Source organism: Muscardinus avellanarius (assembly GCF_963383645.1).
Source record: "Muscardinus avellanarius genome assembly, chromosome: 9".
Classification (NCBI taxonomy): Eukaryota; Metazoa; Chordata; class Mammalia; order Rodentia; family Gliridae; genus Muscardinus; species Muscardinus avellanarius.
Window position 1 is genome coordinate 61,794,206 of NC_137795.1, and position 16,891 is coordinate 61,811,096.

The window sequence follows — 16,891 nt, forward strand, 5'->3', positions numbered from 1 at the left end:
AATGTAAAGCAAATATTTTAGAATAAATATTTTAGCAAATACTATGAAAAATGACATATAACTTATTTTTATAGAAAACACCAATACAATAATATCAGAAAAGGTGTCATCAATTTCTTTGTAAAGACTGAAAATTCTTTTAACTGAAATTGTAAGCATAGGATACCTGTTAGGACTCCTTTGGTTGCATGTGAACAATTCCAAATAGTTCAGCCTAAAACAAAACAGAACCATAGAGGCTCTAAATCTGTCAGATCTAGGACTTAATTTTTGGTTGGCTCTAGAGACTAAAACTATATTAGTGGGACCTTCTTCCTCCAGCAGCTCTTGGCTTACATTCACTCAGGTTCATGTCCAGGGAGGTAGAGTTATTTGCCTATTTCCACAACTGCCTCTGCATCTTGAGACTCTTTACTGGCCACACGTTCACTCCTGAGCATTTCACCATGACTTTGGCCAGATATGAGTACTGCCTATTCCTGGAGCCAGAAGCAGATGAATATTTGCCAAAACATATGGATGGATTAAGGAATCAAGATACTGTTATCAGAAGTATGTATGAATACTGGGCAGCAACAAATATGTTGATCAAAGTAAAATAAGTCTTATCTGCTTTATAAAAGCAAATAAAATGTTAATTGTGAACTCAACAGTAAAATCAAATGCAGATGGTTTTAATCCTCATGTATAAATATGCCAAGCAAAGTCTAGCTATACTTCTCTTTTATAATGGGGAAGGAAAAGATAAGAGTTGGGGGTTTGGTTTTCTTCCTGTGGTGGAGTCATCTTGTCAAAGACTGAAAGATGTCATACTGCTGGGTGTAAACATGTCCATGTCCCTGGTTGTCGTTATGAGATTTCCATCTCTTGTCTGACCAGAATTTAGTCAGGGTGTAGAAATAAAATTGATCTGTCTTGGCTGAGTATCATTTGTTGTACATAATACCTCCTGATATCTCCAGATTGACTAGGACTGAGTGTCATCACTATAACCTGTGGGCCATTCCACTGCCACATAGCTCTTACCCATTAGGAATGGGGGAAGTGAAAGAGAATGGGTTATTATCTAGCCATTGTTTAACAGCTGAAGAAATGTAGACTGATGCAGAGCAGGTGATGATGCTTAATGCAGACACTTGCGCTTGGTACACAGATTTCACCCATGCTTGTATTTCACAATTCCAGCCACTACACAGTGAGCGACTGAATCACGCATCCATCAGACAGTGTCACAAACTGTATTTTGCTTCTTGTTGCTCATCATGTTCTATACACTCTACTCTTGAGCCCTAGGGCATATGCTATCTTATACCTCATCCTGCTGAGCTTAAGAGAGGGACAGTATATTTTTTCCAAGAGTCAGTTAAGAAAATCACAAGCTGAAACTTTCATTAATCATCTAAATAAGGAAGAAAAAATGATGAAGTTTGGTGACCACAGATATAAATGGTTTCAAAACACTTAGTAATAAGCTTGATGTGGTGAGTTAGTCTTGTAATCCCAGCACTTGGGAGGCGGAGACAGGATTGCAGGTTCAAAACCAGCCTCAGCAACCTAGTGAAACTCTGTTTCCAAATAGTAAAATAGATCTGGAGGTGTAGCCTGGAGGTAGAAAACCCCTGGGTTCCATCTTCAGTACCACACACAAAAAACAACAACAACAAAACACCAATGAGATTTTTACCATGAGAGAGCTCATTCCATGGTTAAACTCTGTTCCTTCTTGTATGTGATGAAAACCAGTGAGCAACCAGGTAAATAACTTTCACTCATTTGGCCCTTAGTCTGCCTTCTGGAGCAAATGAGTACATTTTATATAACAGGAAATCACTGACATTTGTCCACCCAAAGTCTTTTCAGACCTCATATACAGTTTCTTCAATCATTTTTCTGATTAAATTCTGTTAATACAGTTTCCAAATACTATGAATATGGCCAACTCCATCCAAAGTACTACAGTTTGCTAATATTTCTCTAAACTATAACCCACCAAACTGAACAAATATTTCCAGGTGTAGCAGGACACACTAGAGTATAAGGATCCCAGCCCCTCTCATTTTTACACAGTTGCTCCAAGTATATAAAAATTACGTTAGTTTCACTACCAGATATGTTTTATTATTGTTTGTACTTAACTGATAGTCAAACAAAATGTCGAAGATGTTTTCTGACATCCGGAACTTGCCTGGCTGCTATCAGGTCAAAAGTCAACAGGTAGATCCACCATCCAGATTTTGCTTTTTAATATCATTTTTCAATAAAAGGAACTAGGAATCCTTAGAGAAATGACTGATTCTAAGGCAGGAGCAGAAATAGAAAAGATGAATCTCTCATAAAACTCTCCAGTGGCCAAACTGGAATAATATGAGCAACAAAACAATATGTTACCTTGTAATACAGAGTATAAAAAAATGTCCCTAAATCCATACTGATGATAGGAGTGGCTGGGGAAAAGGAAAGAATTTTTTTGAACTCTAGATAAATTATGTTGCTATAGATTATCTACTTGACAAGTTACTCTAGTGATCATCAATTATTGCCTGTTGTATCCCTTATGAAGAAATATTTTGGAGCCGGGCATGGTGGTACTTGCCTGCAATCCCAGTACTTGGGAGGCTGAGACAGGAGGATCTCAGGTATGAGGCCAGCCTCAGCAATCTAACAAGGCCCTGTTTCAAAACAAAAAATAAACTAGGGCTGGGGTTCTATCTCAGAGATAAGATTTTCCTGGGTTTAATCCTCAGTACCACAAAGGAAAAAAAAAAAAGAAAAGGATAGAAAAATTTGGGAATCCATATTAGATATTTGCTACCTTTTGTTTCTTCCATAGCTTTAAGCTCTCTGGAAAATAACTGGTTAAGAATTGATCTAAATAAACTCAGCAGAAACCCAAAGGTGTGGAAATAATTGAGTCTTCACTGTAGTACAATTACAGAAATGGGTGGAGTTTTTTCTTAAGATCTTTTGACAACTTATACAGTCACATGATTTCCAATAGGGCAAAAGAGAAACAGGTGGGATCCCCACTCAACACCTCTTTAGCCACTTTTTTAAACTTACATTTTGGTACTATAAAACTGCTTTTAAATTATTTCACTCTATCCCCAACTTTGTTCCACTGCAACGACAGTATCACAAATAGTGTCTCAGTTGATCATCAGTTTCCTCAGGCTCGGAAGTTTGGGTGAATAAAAGAAGTATAAACAGAGTAATCTTTTCTATATACAGATGAGATGATTTGTTCCAGAAACTGGAAAGAATTTTAACATGATATAGCTGATCACCAGCACAAAGGTTTGAGGTGTAGTCTAAAAACAGAATGCCCATTTAAGTAAATGTCCTTATTTTTTATTAACAATCCAGTGGTGGCAGCATATAAATTATATTAGAACAAGTAAACAATTTGTAAATTAAGTTTGCTTGGATGGCTAAATACTAAATTTTATTGATTAAAGCTAAAATGTTTATCACTGGGATAAATAAAAATTTTTTGACAACTACGAGTGATTAATAATAACCAGTTAAACACTTTTTAGGCAAAAGTTTTATTGTTTTGCTTTACGGCACTGAACTTCTGAGCTTTAATTTCTCACTGTTAATAAATAAAAGACATAAAACTATTTTCGAAGGAAAGCCATGGCATGCCCTCTCTGGATACCACTTCAGCCTCTCTCAGCAGAAAATGAATTTTAAACATCTTGTTGGGTATTTTGTCATTTTCATGAAAGCATTATTCCTACCCTCCAGCCAGGTGATTTTCAGATCTTAGGGATCTATTGTTAATTGGCAAAATAAAATATTTTCAACCTGAGAATTGATTGCACACATAATCTCATATTATTTGGCGCCCATTTGTTATAAAAAAAAAAACTTAGTTATATAACATCATACTTGTAGCTTTCAGCTACAGTGTCCATTTTTTTTAACATTCAAGATTGTAACCTGGGGTTCATATACCCTCCTGAAGGGTGTGTGTGTGTGTGTGTGTGTGTGTGTGTGTATACCCCTAGTATAGCTGCATAAGAATTTTTTATTTATTGGTACTTGGGATTAGATAGAGGGGCATTGTACCTCTGAGCTTCACTCCCAGCCCTATTTTATTTTTAATTTTGAAACAGGATCTTGCTAAGTTACCATGCACTGGCCTTGAGCCTGAGATCTTCTTGTCTCAGCCTTCCAAGTACAGGGATTACAGGCATGCAACACCACACCTGGAGAAAATTGCTTATGTCCAGTTGAGTTTTGGATGTGCCTATTACATCACCTTGTATAGAAAAGAGATCTGTCATTATAAGGATATTTGAAAACAGTACTCTATACCATAGTAGCCATTATGAAAACATGTAGGTCAGAACCTGTAAGTTCTTAGTCCTGGGAAAGGTTTTGATTTTTCCTGTAAGCGTGTGAATCTTAAAATTTCTCATGAGTCCCAGTTCACTTTGAAAAGTAGGAAACTTGAACCAATTTTACAGGTACCCTTTATCAAAGTTACTGGCTTTTATGACATTCAATCAAAAGTATTAACCTAAATTATAACTGCATTTCATTAACTTGTCATTTCTCATCATTCCAATTTTCTCATCTACTTGTTATCTCATTGGCATATTTCTTTAAAGCTTCATATCCTTTTTGGAATAAGATATAAGAAATAAGTAGAAAACAAAACAATGACGGAGCTAACATCTAGACAAAAGTTCTATTAAACTGCACTTTACTAAAACCCCAGTACCACCACCAAAAAAAAAAAAAAAAAAAAAAAGCCACAGTACATTAGATCAGGATTAAATATTATTTTAGGACAATTTTGGCATTGGTTTGGCACAGTTTTAAAATCAACATTAAGGCATAAGATACCCTATGAAACTGGTTACAATATTACTCTATTGACTATTAAAATATGTCACATTTGCATTTTATTGATATTTACTTTAAAACAGACACTTTACAAAGATGTTTATAAACAAAAAAATTATTGACAAAGTACCTGGAAGATAGAAATGATAACTCAGTATCAATAAATACTGTGTGTTTATCGGTTTTCCTTGAAGTTGCTGACTCTCAGACCTTCTTTCAACATTAAGGAATTAGAAATGATAATTTTTATTACTACAGGAAATATTTGACCTCATAAATACTGAAATAATTAAGCTTTCATTTGGTAGCATCTTGCTTTGAGGTATTTTCGGCATTTTCCCATTTAAATGTAAAAGTCACATTTTATAAAAATCCAGACCCATAAGATTAGGGGGAAGAAATTAGTATTTATTGTATAATGATTCATAATATTTAATTCTTTTATACAACTCTTGAAAAAATAATTTTGAAAGACTAAAATGTCTGTTTAAAAATTCTTCAATAAATGTATTCATAATAATACAGTGTTAAATGAACATATTATGAGATAATCATGGGAAAACAAATAATTTTAATGATTTACCAAAATGTATTATATTCCAAGATCATTTAGTACCAAGTTTCTGTACATCCCAGTTCTCATGATTTCTAAAGAATATAAAATGAAAAATAAGGACTGACAGGAAGAAAATTAAATATGAAAAATTTTTCTAGCTTGTTTGATACACTTGAAAAAAACAAGAGGATTAAATATTGAATTTTTAATAAAACTAAATTGCTACTGTCTTAAGTACACATTTAAATTACCTCCTGTTATTTTTGGTGGAAAATTATACTTGGAAGGCATCACCTGTCTTCTGCCCATCCCATGAGACCTTGAAAGCAAGCAGTCTATGTACATATCCCAGAAATCCTGGGCTATGCTTAAGAAGACATTATAATGTCCAGGCCGCTGGGATTTTTGCAAGAACAACATGAAATTCCAGAAAGAATCCACGTTGTGCTCTATCTTGAGTTCCTTGAGATCTATCAGCGTCAAAGAGCAAGTATTCCAACACTGGAGATCAATGTCTTCTGTGATCCCCGGGCTGATGCTGGCTAGCACTCCTTTCTGAAACTGGAAATCAGCATGAACCAGATTGATGAGGATAACGCAGCCCAGTGGGAGGTAGAACCATCTTCTTGTGGCAGAACCCATATCCTATACAGAGACAAAAATAAGGGACATTTTCAACTTAAAGGAAAATTACTCCGCGATCGATTTAAACTTAGAAAAGCATAAGTACATAGGTATTTAGTTTTGGTGAAGCCAAATATTGTATGTTTATCGGGTTTCCTTGAAGTTGCTGACTCTCAGACCTCCTTTCAAGAGGACATTCCAATTCCAATACAATTTCCAACATTTTAATAAACAGTCTTTAGAAATCGCTGGACTCCAACACATAAAGATGTGGCAGGTTCATTTTCCCACAGACCTTTACAGCTGGAAGAAAACTTAGAGCACACTCCAATCTTCTATCTACACAGAATAGAAAAACTCTCAGTGATGTGGCTCAGCAAATTCTCAGGTCTCCTGTCTCCCTGGTCCAAGACTCCAATTACAACATATTTAAACCAAGTACAAAATGTAGCCCATTCTGTGTGCAAAAAAGAATTTTGTTTTTAATTGAATTTTTACAAATCTCCTAACCAAAATAGTATTGGATCTCTCAAGCATGGTTTTAGATTTCAGAGTTAATATTGCTTCCATTTCTCATTGAAAAAATGTTAAGTACTCATGTCTGGTGGATCTCTGGCTTCGGTTTGGTTATTCGGTAGCTGGATAGAGATTACCATTAGTGCATGAAGGGACACAAAAACCAGAGAGGATGTTAGCTTATATGAGATGGTACAGAGCCACTCACGTTCAGCAGAATCTTGACATTTTCTAATGTTTCTCAAGTTTCCCCTGCCAGCTGATTGCAGGGTAAATCGACTTAAGCACAGAGGTGGAAGACAGGGACTGAATTGGCAATGCACTGCTACAGAGTTACTATTGCAGGCTGGCTTCAGAGATGCCCCTGGGCTTGATACAACCTTGACTCCGGCGAGGGGCCGGTGCAGAACACCACACCTGTGCACGTCTTCCACCACCTCCTCCGGAAAGTTAGGCTACAGAGAGAAATCAAATGTACAAATAGAACCAGGTCGTTTTACCTGTCGAAAAGTAAGCAGACTTTTCAAACCGAGAGGACAGTTTGTAAGATACGACTTCTAAAGAGAGGCGGGTGGGGCTGGCGGATTTTCTTCCGTCTCAATGTCAGGTCGGCCGCCTGAGCAGGACCCCGGCCCCGCTGGCCCCCGCGCCCGGGCTGCGGAAGAGCGAACCTGGGGATGGAGAGCCGCTGGGCGGCGGCGGCGGCGGCGCGGGGCGCTCGAGGAGCTCGGGCTGCGGGGCCCAACCGCGCGGCTTTTCTAGGGCCAGAGTGATGGGCGGCGGTGGGCGGCCCCCAGCCCGCCCTCAGACGCCGCGCCGCCTCCCGGACCGTCGCTCGCGCTCTTTCTTTCGTCCGTCCTTCCTTCCTTCCTTCCTTTTCTCTTTTTCCTTTTCTTTTTCTTTCTTCCTTTCTTCCTCTTGTTTTCTCTTTTCCTTCTTTTCTTTTTTTCTTTTTCTCGTTTTCTATTCCTTTTCTTTCTTCTCTTCCTCCTTTTTTCTTTTCTATATCTTTTCATTCTCTTCTGTTCTTTCTCTTTCCTTTCCTTCCTCACTTTCCTTCCTTCCTTCTTTTCTTCTCTCCTTTCTTCCTTCCTTCCTCTTTCACTGAGAATACTTATCTGGACAGTAGCCAGTCAACATACCAAAGCAGTTTTCTCCTTCTATTTACCCAGCCGCCACTTTGTTCTAACCAGAGAAAAAAATTTCTGAGGTTGAGGACCTATTAAAATCCTAAACCTTCAGGACGGTTTCTAATCTCAAGGCACCATTTAAATTACTAATACAGTGCCAGGCGTGGTGGTGCACGCTTGTAATTCCCGAGTTTGGGAAGCAGAGACAGGCCCAGGTTCGAAGCCAGCAAGGCGGCTTAAGAGACCCTGTTTCCAAGTTAAAATATAAAATAGGTCTGGGAGTGTGGCCCGGAGGTAGAAGGACCCCACTACCACCAATAAATAAATAAATAAATAAATAAATAAATAAATAAATAAATAATATGGTGCACACTTGTAACCCCAGTACTTGGGAGGCTGTTACAGAAGGGTAGTAGTTTCGAGGACAGCTTCAGCAAATAGTGAACTTACTGAGGCCTTGTTTCAAAATAAAGGATAAAAAATAGGGCCAGGGGCATAGCTCAGAGGTAGTATGCCCCGGGGTTCAATCCCCAGTACTGCAAAATAAATTAATAAATAGGTTGCTAACACTAACACATACACTTCGATTCTAGCTAAAATACACAGGTTAAACTGGGTGTGGCGGCGCACACCTAGTAATCCCAGCATTTGGGAGGCTGAGACAGGAAGATCGTGGGTCACGGCCAACCACAGCTTAGTAAGGCCCTTTGCAACTCAGTGAGACCCTGTTCCAAAACAAAGAATAAAAAATAGGGCTGGGAGTGTAGCTCAAAGGTAGAATGCCCCTGGATTCCATCCCCAGTATCGCAAAAAAAAGAATTAAAAAATAAAATACACACTTTAACTCTGGGAAGAAAGTTTTCTCTATCCTTCAATAGAAGGAAGACTTTGGACAAACACCTTAAATATCTTATCTGCACATTGTTCAGCAATTCCAACCTCGATTTATCATTCGGATTATCTTTGTCTTTAAGTCTGTCCCTAAATCTGAACCCCAATAGCAATGATCAAGTGGGGCTAGAAGGGAAGCAACCCAAAACCAGTTGCTTTAGTCTCTTTCCCTTAAGCAGCTCCTCCTCTTCACAGGTTCTTGAGCTGGGATGCTGAGACTCCAGGTGAGATGAATGCCTAACTCAACAGCCCAACCTCATTCACTGTCTCCCCTAACACAGACTTCTCCCAGCACCTACCACTACTACTCACATCTCTACCCTGTTCTCACCATATTAGTGGAGGTGAGATGGTTGAGATTAGTCCTGCCATGGCAGTACCATTCTGGGACCCTTCCATGCCCAGGATCAGCTCCTCAACAAAACAAAACTGTGACAAAGAACAAATTCATTTACTCAGATTGAGCAAGATGCATACAAATCTATCCCACACCACTTTTTTTTCTAAAGTTCCACTTGTATCAGTTTGCATTTAATCATAGACTCTGAAAGCAGAGAAACTGAAATTTACTTAACTTAATATCCCACCTAAAATATCCACCCTTCCTAGGAAGTCTCCCATCCACTACATCTGTTGTTCAATTTACCTTGACCTTGAATACACACACACACACACACACACACACACACACACACACACACACACACTTCACACTTTAAGGAAGCAAGTCCTTCCATCTTTGAATTGACATTGGCCATTCAACAGTTTCTTCTAAAATGAATCAGTTTCATTTCTCTGTTGAATAATAACCACAGAGTTCCTATAAAGGTCTTTTTGTGGAAGCATGTGTTATTTCATAAATCATGTATCTGTATACAAGTGCTGCAAAGCCTTTATAGAAAGTTGAAAAATATAGAAAAATGTGAACATGCAGGAATCGTTGGTGAATTTCTTTCCAGACTTTCTCCCCCAATATTTTAGTCCCTTTGTGTTGCTACAAAAAATACCTAAGAGAGGGTAATTTATAAAGAACAACTTTTATCTCTTAAAGTTCTAGAGGCTGGAAAGTCCAAGACCGGGATATAGACTTCTTCACATGGTGAAAGACAAATGGGTAAAAAAAAAAAAAAAAAAAAAAAAAAAGAAAAGAAAAGCTATGTGAAGCTTCCTTTCTAAGGGGTTAATCCCATTCTCAAGGGAGGAGAACTCATGACCTAATGATCTCTTAAATTACCACTTAATACTATTATATGAGATTAAGTTGAATTGGGGGGGATTTTGTGGTACTGGAGGTAGAACCCAGAGGCTTTCTACCTCCAGACTATGCTCCCAGACCTATTTTAAATTTTATTTGTAAACAGGGTTTCACTAAGTTGCTGAGAGCCTCGCTAAGTAGCTGAGGGGTGGCTTCAAACCTGGGCGATCCTCCTGTCTTGGCCTCCCAAGTACTGGGATTACAAGCATGCGCCACCACGCCCGGCTAAGATTAAGTTGAATTTTGGAGGAACAGACACATTCCATGGCACCAGTGCTGGTTAAAATAAAATTAAAGGGCTAGGGCTATAGCTCACTGATAGGGCCCTTACTTACTAAGCACAAGCAGGAGGCCCTGGGTTCAATCCCAAGTACAACAAACACCCACAACAACAAAAAACAAAAATCCACACACAACTAATATACCATAATTGTAATTTTATATACTGTTTTGAATTAATATTTTCTCATGTCATTAAGATACATTTGTAAGAATATGAGATGACAAAACAACTACTGAATACCCAATTGTGTATTATTATTGTCTCACACACACACACACATGCAATATCCTGAATACTTTCCATAAATCAATAAGAAAAATAGCCTAATAGAAAACACTTAGCATAGAACAAATTAGCAATTCACAAAAGAGTAATCCCTAATATCCTATAAATGAAAGATGATTTCAAGGAAATGATATATTTCCTTAATTAAAACTTAGCAAATAATAGCCGGGCGTGGTGACGCAGGCTTGTAATCCTCGCGCTTGGGAGGCGGAGACAGGAGGATCACACGGGTTCCAAGCCAGACTCGCTAGCTTAAGAGACCCTATTTCCAAATAAAAATATAAAAAATGGGTCTGGGAGTGTAACCCAGAGGTATAAGGGTGTCCAGGAACCCCAGTACCACCACAAAAAGAAACTTAGTAAATATTAAAATATTCAGTAATATTTAGTGTTATCAAATTGTTTAGCAAATGAACCCATCAGATAATTTTTTTTTTTTTTTTTTTTTGCGGGTCTGGAGATAGAACCCAGAGGCATTTGACCTCTGAGCTACAACCCCTGCCCAATTTTTTTATTCTTTATTTTGAAACCAGGTCTCACTGAGTTGTAGAGGGCCTCACTAAGTAGCTGAGGCTGTCTGCGAACCACGATACTCCAGTCTCAGCCTCCCGAATGCTGGGATTACAAGCGTGCGCCACCACGCCCGGCATCAGATAATTTTGAAAAGACCATGAGTTGGTGTAAGAAACAAAGAAAACTGAAAAATTGCCATGGAAGAAAACTGGCATAATTGCTTTAATCTTTGTATAACCCAGAAATTCCCCTCTTGGACTCTAGTCTCAAGTCATTGACAAAAAATATCCTTATGTGACTGAATTTCTGAATGGCCAACCCTGCATTACAAATAGAACCCAGATAGGCCGGGCGTGGTGGCGCACGTTTATAATCCCTGCGCTTGGGAGGCAGAGACAGGAGGATTGCGCAGGTTCAAAGCCAGCACGCACGCTGGCTTAGGAGACCCTGTTTCTAAATAAAAATATAAAATAGGTCTGGGAGTGTAGCCCGGAGGTAGAAGGGCTTCCAGGAACCCCACCCAGTACCACAAAAAAAAAAAAAAAATAGAACCCAGATAAATGATAACAAACATAGCTTTTAAATCATTGTTCTTTAATCAAAGTGAAATCTTCTTGGAAAGAGGAAGGTAGAGAAGGAAGAAAATTCAAAGAGTTAGAGTCAGGAGGAGAAAGAGAAGGGGAATGTGATATTGTTAAATACTTATGGTTAAAATAAGTGAGATACAGATATAAAATTTGATTTTATAAAGTTAAATATATATAGTAAAATTTGTTGGCAATTTGTCAGAAATAGAGAACAAGACTATTGAATTCTTAGAGTATACAAAATTGAATAAAAAAAACAGACTAACAAAACAATGAAGGGGACATGAAGAAAAAATAAAGCATGCTAGAACGCACACTTAAGATGGAAGAATCAAGTCAACAATCACAATAAAGTTGTCTGAATTTGTAAATAAAGAGGGAAGGAAGTAATATTAAATCCTGCTGTGTGCTGTTACAAAATATATGCAAAAAACTTAGGACAAGGAAACTTGAAAAGAATGAAAATAAATGTACCTTGCAAATGCTAACTGTTTTCTAAACTGGCATAGCTTTACTAATCAAAAAAGCATGAAAAAGGAGAAAGAATGCCGGTCGTGGTGGTGCACGCTTGTAATCCCTGCGCTTGGGAGGCTGAGACAGGAGGATTGCACAGGTTCAAAGCCAGCCTCAGCTACTTAGGCTCTCAGCAACTTAGTGAGACCCTGTTTCCAAATAAAATATAAAATATGTCTGGGAGTATAGCCTGGAGGTAGAAAGCCTCTGGGTTCCACCCCAGTACCACCAAAAAAAAAAAAAAAAAAAAAAAAAGAGAGAAAGATTACTACATAATGAGATTCAATTGAGGAAGAAGATACAAATATTCTAAATTTAGATACCGCTAATAATGCACATTATCACAAAATAAATACAGCAAAAATCTACAGAAGTAGAGGGAAATTTTGACAAATTCCTAATAGGAAATTAAGAAAATGAAATTTTCGGTCAAGAAAATAATTACTAAAAGTAATTCCTAAAAGTAAATTTCTAATGGAGGAAACAGTTCAAACAATCCTATTTACATTTGTGAAGCTATCAGTACCAATTTCGATATTATGAACAGGAAGGGGGAGGAGCAGGGTGGGGCCCAGAGAGAAATCACCAGGTGCTACATGCAGGTGTGTTTTTATCACATTAAACCTCAACATGATGTATGCTTGAAATGTACCAATAAGCATATATTTATTTTTTAAAAACTGATAAGTAGCCACTGAGATAGCTTTATAGCTATGCATGGTGGTAATTGCAGTACTTAGAAGGCTGATTCAGGAGTATCTCAAGTTAGAGGCCAGCCTGAACAACTTAACAAGACTTTATTTCAAAATTAAAAAAATAAAATAGGGTGAGGGTGTAGTTCAGAGGTAGAATGCCTTTGAATTCAATCTTCATTACAAAAAAAATAGAAAATAAAAATAAAAAGATGGGTTTACTCTTGTATAAAGGGCTATAAATATAAGTGATATGAGCAACCAAATGAACAGTAGAAAAAGAGTAAAGAATAAAGAATCCTAAAAGTTTAGAGATTTTATTAAAAAAAACACATTAATGAAATAGGTAAAAAAAAAAAAAGAGAGAGATAATTCTTTGGATAAAATAAATCAACCTCTGGTAAGCCACATTGAAAAAAAAATTTTTTTAAGTTCAAATAAACAGAAGTAGGAAACAGCATATACCAAAAAATACAAAAACAGCTAAAGATACATGAATACTAACAACCATGATATATTATAAATTTAAGAACTTAATACATTTCTAGAAAAAAAAAAAAAGACTATAAACCTCATGTAAACAACTGGGTGAGGCACATCCCTGTAATTCAGCTACTTTGGACAGGAGCAGGAGGATCACATGTTCAAGGCCAGCCTGAGCAACTTAGTGAGACCCTGTCTCAAAATAAATGTTTTTAACAAGGGCTGTGGAGCCGGGCTTGGTGGTGCACACTTGTAATCCCTGCGCTTGGGAGGCAGAGACAGGAGGATCACGCAGGTTCGAAGCCAGCCACGCTGGCTTAAGAGACCCTGTTTAAAAAAAAAATTTTTATATATATATTATATATATTTATTATTTATATTTATTATATAATATATATATATATATAATTGGTCTGGGAGTGTAGCCCGGAGGTAGAAGGGTTTCCAAGAACCCTAGTACCACCAAAAAAATAAAAATTTAAAAATAAATAAATAAAAAGGGCTGTGGATATAGCTCAGTGGTGCAGTGCTGAGCCTGAGGGGTTTAAAACACACACACACACACACACACACACACACACACACACACACACACACACACGGAAATAAAAAACCTGAATAATAAATGATATTGAAAGACCTTAGATAGTTTAAAATCTTCCAATAAAAAATTAAGTCTATATAATTTTACAGGCAACTTTCAAGGATCAAATACTTTCCAAAAACTGGAGCAGAGGGAAACCCCTAGGCTCGTTTTCTGGTACCAAAATGAAACATGGACAGCTTGAAAAAGAGTTAAGTTACAAGGGCATCTTACTACTTACTTTAGATGACAAAATTCTAAACAAAATATTGGTAAACATAGTTCAGCAGAATGTACAAATCATACATCACTATCAAGCTGGGATTATCCTAGGGATGTGAGAGTAGTTCAAATTTTGAAATCAGTGGCTATGTTCAACACAATAAACAAAAGGAAAAAGCGAACCACTTGGTAAAATCCAAAGACAATTTAGTTACCAAGTACTGTGTGTATGTATGTCTGTACCCCTTTGAACCTCACTATGATGTAGAATTACAAAGCACTAATAATAGCATTTTTTTTAACTTAGCAAATGAAGAATACAAGGGAATTTTCTTACTCTAGAAATGTTTTCCACCAAAACCCTATAGTGAACATCGTTCTTAAAGTAAAACAATAAAATCATTTGCTTTTAAATTTGGAGCAATACAAGGATGCCCATTATGTCTATTAACTTTCAAAATAGTGCTTGAATAGAAAAGTTGATTTTAAGATATATAAGTATTGGAAAGGAAGAATTGGGGTTGCCCAGCTTAGCAGAGGGGCAGCAAAGCTATTTGCTTAGCAGGCGCTTGGAATTTAAGTCAAGTGCCTTGGTCTGAATCCTTCCTTTCAGTTTCAAATGACATTTTGTGATTTTGATCAAGTGACTTAATTTCTTTGTGGTTTAACTTCCTTATGTGTAAGGTGGGGATGAAAAATGAATTGGCTTCAAAGGGTTGTTGTGATACTTATGTAAATATTTGTAAAGTGTTCAGAACAGTGCCTAGGACATAGTATACATGTTATATAAGTGTTTGTTTAAATAATAATAATAATAATAATAATAATAATAATAATAATAATAAATAAAATAATGCTAATTGCCTGCATTATATCTGCAAGCAAATTCTTTAAATAAATAAAAGAAGTATGTAAAGTGACTGGATATAATATCAATCCATAAAAACCACTGCTGATGATATAGGCTCTAATCTGAAAATAGGAGAAAAGTGATGTCCCACACAGGCAGGCAGAGTGATCAAATTCTCCTTTCCTCTGCCTTTTACGTTATTTTCAGGCCCTGAAAGGATTAGATGATGCCCACTCAACAGACTGGAAGATGAAGAAGGCAATCCACTTTTTTCAGTCTAGCGATTCGATGCTAATCTCATGTAAAATCTGACTCATGGATGCAACCAGAAATATTGTTTAACCAAATATCTGAGCAACACATGGCACAGTCAAATTGACACACATCAACCATCATGTGAAACAATAGGACTTTTGCACAGTGCTAGGAAGAATGTAAATTAATCCAATTAGTTTAGGACACTAATTGGCACTATCTTGTAAATCTAAACAAGCAGGTGACTTGCAGTAAGTCTTTTTACTTCTAAAAATATATCATAAAGAAATTCTTGTAAATGGCTGCCAAGAAATATAGAATGGAGTGTTCATTGTAGAACTGTTCATAAAAGCAAAAACATGGAAACAATCAAAATGATCATTAATAGAACAGACAAATTATATTCAACATAATGAGATGTTATTCAGCAGTGAAAGTGAATGGATTACAGCCATCTGCATTGTGGATGAAAATGTAAATCATAGAATATTCCCTTTCTTTGCAAGGTTCAAAGACAAGCAAAATTAAATCATATATTTATTACAAATATTTTTGTGTAATAAAGCAATTCAAATGTAAGTAAGTATTAAGCACAAAATTCAGAAGAGTGATTAGGTTTAGCCATATAAGGAAACAAGATCTGGAAAGAATACATAGGTATCATATATATAGATAGTGATTTTGCTAGTTTGATGGTATTTTTGTTGATGTTATTTGGTTCTGGGGATTGAACCCAAGAGCATTCTACCTTTGAGCTACCCCCCAGTACCAGTCCAGTACCAGCCCAGTACCACCAAAAAAAAAAAAAAACTAAATAATATAAAATAGTACTGAGGGTGTAGCTCGGAGGTAGAATGCCTCAATCCCAGTATCAAGGTAGAACCTTTCTACCTCCAGGCTACACTGCCAGGCCTATTTTATATATTTTTTGGAAACAGGGTCTCCTAAGCCAGCGTGGCTGGCTTCGAACCTGCGTGATCCTCCTGTCTCCACCTCCCAAGCGCGGGATTACAAGCGTGCGCCACCATGCCTGGCTATAACTGGTTATTAATAGAAACAAATGTACTACTTCATTCACCCAGTCCTGTGTGTGTGTGTGTGTGTGTGTGTGTGTGTGTGTGTGTGTGTGTGTTACTAGGATTAAATTCAGGGGCATTCTACCTCCGACTACACCCCAGATCTTTTTATTTTTTATTTTGAAAGAGGGTCTTGCTAGGTTCCTGAAAGTCTTGCTAAGTTGCTCCAGCTCGTTGAACCTACTATGCTCCTTCTCAGCCTCCCAAGTTCTAGGATTATAAGCATGCACCATTACTCCTGGATTCATCTAATATGTTATGTCAAAAACAAGCCATCTAAGCAAGTGTGTTTTCATAGCTATTATTTCTTTTCATTAAAATTATCTTCACCAGCAGCAATATATTCATCATCCCGTCACTATCTTCCTGTCTCCAGTTTATTACCCTTGCCCCCAGATTCCATCTCCAAATTACAGAATCTCTCTCTCTCTCTCTCTCTCTCTCTCTCTCTCTCTCTCTCTCTCTCTCTCTCTCTCTCTCTCTTCTCTCCCCCCCCATAATCGTAAGCCTTAACCGAACTCCAAAGTCGCTTTCACATAATTCAGCTTTACTGATATTATTAGGTGTCCATGTTCACGACATTTCTTGGCATCCATTTGCGAATTACTACAACATGTCTTTTCTTTCCATGAGAACATGCAATGTTCTCTGCCAGTTTAGAGGATGAATACCCTTATTTTTACATTTTCTAGTGATCGGCATAAAGTACAAAGGGCACCCAAT

At 37.2% G+C, this 16,891-nt stretch overlaps 1 protein-coding gene across 1 annotated transcript; it reads right to left on the minus strand.

Annotated features, from left to right (window-relative positions):
- Positions 1-5,632: 5,632 nt before the first annotated feature.
- On the minus strand, positions 5,633-6,052 carry FAM237B (family with sequence similarity 237 member B; the record flags this gene model as incomplete). Its single annotated transcript, XM_080701195.1, has 1 exon — positions 5,633-6,052. The coding sequence occupies one exon, from the start codon at positions 6,050-6,052 to the stop codon at positions 5,633-5,635; it is 420 nt and encodes a 139-aa protein (XP_080557321.1).
- Positions 6,053-16,891: the final 10,839 nt, after the last annotated feature.